The sequence below is a fragment of the Acartia tonsa genome, chromosome 11, assembly GCF_053477335.1.
Source record: "Acartia tonsa isolate MP-2025a chromosome 11, ASM5347733v1, whole genome shotgun sequence".
Taxonomy (NCBI): Eukaryota; Metazoa; Arthropoda; class Copepoda; order Calanoida; family Acartiidae; genus Acartia; species Acartia tonsa.
Window position 1 is genome coordinate 28714252 of NC_137270.1, and position 6000 is coordinate 28720251.

The 6000-nt window shown below is 30.0% G+C and overlaps 1 protein-coding gene and 1 long non-coding RNA gene across 2 annotated transcripts; both read left to right on the forward strand.

The window, feature by feature from the left end:
• The first annotated feature begins 1146 nt into the window (after window positions 1-1146).
• On the forward strand, window positions 1147-1875 carry LOC145332449 (uncharacterized). Its single transcript, XR_013884184.1, has 2 exons — window positions 1147-1447; window positions 1838-1875. It is a non-coding gene; the product is annotated as an uncharacterized LOC145332449 (long non-coding RNA).
• A 505-nt stretch (window positions 1876-2380) lies between these two features.
• On the forward strand, window positions 2381-5717 carry LOC145332752 (uncharacterized). Its single transcript, XM_080177802.1, has 5 exons — window positions 2381-2470; window positions 3489-3547; window positions 4314-4388; window positions 4871-4948; window positions 5254-5717. Exons 1-5 carry the CDS (start codon window positions 2387-2389, stop codon window positions 5345-5347), a joined length of 390 nt encoding a protein of 129 aa, XP_080033928.1. The 5' UTR covers window positions 2381-2386; the 3' UTR covers window positions 5348-5717.
• Window positions 5718-6000: the final 283 nt, after the last annotated feature.

The following is a 6000-nucleotide window of genomic DNA, read 5'->3' on the forward strand; positions in this document are numbered from 1 at the left end:
AGTCATAGTTATAACATTAGATAGTGTTGTTTACTTGATTCATAATTAATTGTGTTAGTGTTATTAACACAAACAACTGTATTTATTTGTTTACAACCAAAAACTGCTACCAATATAAAGCATAAACAATTTTTTAGGAAAATGTTATTTCTTGCTTAACAATTCACTATGAAAATAACTTCAAGAATGTTGGAGGACTATTTAGGGTCAGATTATGTAATTATGGGATTTTCTTAAATTTTACAAATATTTTAAAGGTTTATTTACTAAGATGTATCTTTATGAAATCAATAGATGAATCCAAACTTATGTAGTGTCTGTCCAAATATCCAAAAATTATTGAAATGCATGTACTTTCTGCTTTTATATATGTGACGCCTATTTTATGTTTATATAATGTTAAGTAAAGGTTAGTAGGACAGTACAGCGAGGCTTGTTATCTAAGGTTCCCAAAAAGTCTAAATTACCCATTGGTGACCGCATTTACATAAAGGAGGGAGCATTACTTGGCCCGTTAAGTTATTTGAGGGATAATGCCAATTGTTTAATCAATGTTTGTTACAACTTGTTGTAGGGATTTTATTATTAGTTGTAGGTTAACCTTTCATTAGCAAAGGGCCTTTACAAGCAAAATTGTTTGGTGACCTAAATAAAAAAGCAATGATAGAATCGTCTGATTGTTATGAAACTTTATATTTATCGAATGATTTCCAACTATCATGAATATTATAGAAAATCGTGTTTGCATCAGCCATTAGAACTAAATCTTTTTGCGTAATTTCTTATTCAATTTAAAGTCAGACATTGTAGACTTCCCATTATGATGCAGCTGTCCTATCACTAAGACATTTCAATAATGATTACTTGGATGATTAAGCTAAATGTAATAAGATAAGCAACTCTTAAGTTAAGTCTAAAAACGTTTAACGTTGATAACAAATACCCTTAAACTAACTAAAGATTTAAAAATCTATAAAAGTTTTCGAATTAAATATATTGTGTTTCTTTAAATTGAAAAGTGTAGGTAGTCATTTATGTTTGTCTGTCAGATTAGTTGAGGTTTGTTTTCATTTGTTGTCATACTTGTTTTTATTTCTCTTTTGAAAAAGTAATTGAAACTTTTTTATATGTAGTTCATTTTTGTATTGGAAGTATAATAGTGTGATGCGTTTGTGAACTCGAACCTTTATCCTTTTGTTTTCCTTATCATTAATGGCAGTTTGGAAAGCGCCGAGATTCAAATTGAAAGTTCATAATTGGACGCGGCAATCAAAACAACGCTTGCGCTTAGACCAAAACAAAGCTAGCATGGCCATCTTTAATCTATCTTTCAAAATGTGCGGAATATCTGTGTGATAAAAAAACCATGTATAGTCAGAATTGTGGTGTTGTCCGTACTGAAAAATACCTTTGAGTGCTTCCCGGCTTTACAGGAACAAAAACTTCGGTAAGAATTCTTTCTTTAAGCATTTTTAATGGAATGGAGTGATTTTTTTTAAGACGGCAAATTAATCTTTCATTTTTACTGAAATTAGACCAAGTAATTAATTTATTTTTGTATCAGAATATTTTGATAGTAGTCTATAATGATTTTGTTTATGAATTTCAAACTCGCATTTAATTTTGATTAATTTTAAGCAAAAAATAACCCTAGCCTTCTTATACATTTTAAAATATAATTTCGAAGTCACGCAACCTCTCATGATGAATATTTATTTTATTAAAAAAGACGATTGTTCCAAATAAGAAAAAGATTTATTCTCTTTTACAAGATTTACTTTATCATGTATTTAACATTTTAATATTTGATTATTAATTTTGTTATTTTCTATTTCAGCATGACCGTTTTCATACAATAAATTGTATTAGTAACTATGCTGGTTTTGATTCTTGTGGGAAGTAGCAGGTTTCGTACGTCTGTACGTAAAGATCTGGTAAACGGCCAGCCAAATGCCGTTGTACCGGAACAATTTTAATAAAGACTTTATTCTTTTCAAATGCGAAGCTTTTTTATAATTAGGATCGGACCTTTGTCCGTCCGTTCATAACGTATAGCTCTTTTGTTAATTTAGACATATTAGAACTGTCCTATAAGTTTTAAACTTTGCATGAAAAATCCTATAACAGTTATGTACGATTTAGGAAGCGTAGCATCTCTATGATCGTTGTCATAAGTATTTGGAATAATTATTGGACAACAAGTTATAATTTTAAGTCGAAATAAAAGTATTTAAAAATACAATATCCTATATCTACGCAATTTTGCGACAGATTTTCTTTAGACTTACAATTTAATGTCTGTTTATTAATTTCTGACAGTTTTCATCCTTGTTGATCTGTAGTTCATTTAAATAAAGGATTTATTCTTTTTACTAGAATCATCATTATGGATAAAATGAAAGCGTTGGATAAAGAAGGTCGTGACGAAGTTGCTGCTATATTAGATCCAAATATCTCATATAAAAATCAGGTAAATTACTTATGTCAACGATGTCGCATTATGAGGTTTAGGACGTTTGTCGCATTAGGACGTTTGTCGTGGTAGGAGGTTTGTCGGTGTACCCATTTTTATGACTTGATTATAAAGATCAGATAAATATTATTTTGTAGGACTTTCCTTTGGGGATTATACAGTTGTTACTATTTCTAAATCGTACCTAACTTTTATAGGAATCAACATGCAAAGTTTTAGTTAAAATCTTCGACTGTTAATTGCACTGTTAAAGTCAAGCTGACAAAATTGAACAAAATATGATAGGATGAAGGGAAAATTGTAGATTAACCCAGGGATCTAAAGGGATAAGACAATGGCCGATAAATTGACCTTCTCTCCAATGATGATACACAAAATTAATCCTTCTGTAGACTACAATTAGTGGTTCAAACGTTTGGACACTCAACTAAATGAACTAACCAAAAATAATTCAATAAAAGTCTCCAAGGTTGATAAACCAACGAATAAGAAAACGTTATTATAAGACTTTGGGGACTTATGCTTTAAACTGCCAAATATAACCTCCTCCCGAAGACTAACCAACCTTCCTCTTATATAAACCAAAGCTTAGCTAACAAAGTTAATTATTTTTTACGTGACTTATAAATTAGGATCTTCTTTCTTTCTTATTATTTAGCTAATAATTAAAGTAATTTTCTATAGCCATGCTTGTGAGGGATCTTAGATCAGAATTATTCATTTTATTTGTTTATTACATCATTTCAATATCATTTCATAAAATTTTTTTACAAAGAAAATACTTATTTTAATGTTTAACACTAAAGGCCCAATTTAATACACCTCTGGTTTATGGAATGTCTCATAATCGTAGATAACATAATATAAAATTAAAATGATGATGTGATTTATAATATTTGTAGATCAAAATCACAGAGGGAGTAATTTTGTAAATTGACATTGGGGATGTACATCAATTTATAGACCATTGTCTTATCCCTTTAGATCCCTGCACTTACACATTATGATACTTCAGGATGATAGTTGGGGAGAGGAAGAAGATGAAATAGATGACCTACCCTTAGAAGAAACTAAGTAAGTGCACGGGCTGCTATCATCCATTTGAAATTTCCGAAAATTAGATATTTTTGGCGTAGAGTTGGCATAAAACTTGTTTTTTGATGTAGCTGAAGAGAAGTTGATAAGAAGGGGATGAATAAGGAATGAGGGCCGTGGGGAAATTTTCATTTAGAATTGTTTGTTTGAATCAAATTCTCCAGTCCCTGATTAAATGGAATAAAATATGGGTGTCAACATCCAAAAAAGCGAAGCTTAGGATGTTTTTTAATAACAAGAATAGCAAACTAGAGGGATGGTCAGAGTTGAGTAGTAGATTCTCCTTGTTCATGATATTATTACAAAATCTTTGAAAGCTTAAATATCTTTACAAGTGAAGTTAGTTATACGTATGTATTCGGTCTTAGTAAAAATATCAAAGATACATTCATAAACATTTATGTTATTTGTCTTCTTATTGTTTGTATATACTAGCGGCTGCGCCCATAGAGGCCTCTTGGGGAACTTAAGGGGGGGGGGGGGATGAGAGAAGTCGTTCCCTTCTTTTAATTTTAGTTTTGAAAAGTAAAACCAAAACAATTTTCTTTTGGGGGTTCATTTTTTTCTAAGGTCGATTTATCTTTGGAGGGTACTGGTATCCTCCCCCAAAGTAGTATAAACTTTGCCAGGGCCTATAAAAAAAATACACTGTAAAGGAGAACCAAATCGGTTCAGCGATTAGCGAGACACATCCAAAGACAGAGATTCTATAACTTTTATATAAGATTGTAGTTATTGATTTTAGAACACCCGACCTGCCAAAAATCACCGAATATAATTCTTTGGATTATAAAGTGGTAACAAGAATTCCTGTTACAAGGTACAATTTAACATTTATTTAATTTTCTATGCAACATAAAACCTTCCATAAAATTATGTACCTATCGACCAAACCATTAAAAGATTTTATCGGACTTACAAACATTCTTGATAATGATATAAATTTACGATTTTTAAATTAGAAATGTAAATCTTGTTGTAGTATGTAATTACTTTAATTAAACTCCTGGCGCACCAACTAGGAAGACTCATAAACAGGGACGTCCAAGCGGGGAATAGCAAATGGATGTAATACTTACGGCTTTCATAGGATATTAGGTTAAGCAACATCCATCAAAAACCAACCCTTAGATTGCACGACCTTTTGTCTCGAAGTCAAAACTGTGCATGGTAATGAATTGCGCCTGTTTATGGGACAAGGCATTACCCCTACTCTCAATACACGTGCAAGACTTAGCAGCAATAGGTACCATTTTGAACGTCTCTAGTAAGACTCAAATAAACATTTTTAAAAAATTCAAGAGATCCCACAGCATATGAAGAAAGACTGTGCTGTTTGCTTAATAATGGAACTGCTATCTATTGCAAGAAAAATTGTAGGTAAGCATTCTAAGAAATTCTAACAATTAAATATATGCGACATTTATTAAATTATAAGATTTTATTGCAATATACAGCATAAAAAATGGACAGTTAATCTCTTATAAGAAGACAATAAATCCCTTTGTGGTAATTGCATCAACATGATGATTTGGTCTTGTGATTAGATTAGAATGACGTCAGCCATGATCACTTTTGTTTTAAAATGCTTGTCGACGAAACCATGTAGTGCTATTCTAAAAAGATAATATAATAACAGCATACAAATTTGAAAAGAGCTTCTCTAATTGTTTATGATTTTTCAGGGAAGGAAAGACAGACATTAAAGAGAAATGGTCGAGCAGAGGAAATCCTCCAGATGTTAAACATGTTGAAGATACAATGTTCTTTATACCTTAAAATTATAAAAGATAAAAATCAATGATTATTTAAATCAATAAATATTCTATAAATCAATCATTCATCAATAATTCAAAGTATTCATTCATCAATCTATTTAATAAATCACCCATCAATCTATCAAATAAATAATAATAATCTATCAAAGATATCATCCATCAATCTATTACAGATATCATCAATAAATCTATCAAAGAAATTACCAATGAATCTATTAAAGAACCATCCAATTATCTATCAAAGAAATCATTTTTTAATCTATCAAAAAAATCATTCATAATTCCATCAAAGAAATCATCCATTAATCTATCAAAGATATCATCCATCAATCTATCAAAGAAATCATTTAATAATCTATCTAATATATTATCCATAATCTATCAATCTATCAAAGAAAGCATCCACAAATCTATTAAAGTAATCATATATAAATCTAGTAAAGATATCATTTATCAATCTATCAAAGAAATTATCTATAATCTGCTAAAGAAATGAACCATCAATCTATTAAATAAAACATGAAATAATTCATCAATGAAACTATCGATAAATTTTTAATTTAACGATTTCTTCATTTATCCAATTTAGATTCTAAATACAAGGGGCTACCACGGGGCTAAAAAAACTAGTTTTAATCTTATAATTGTACATTC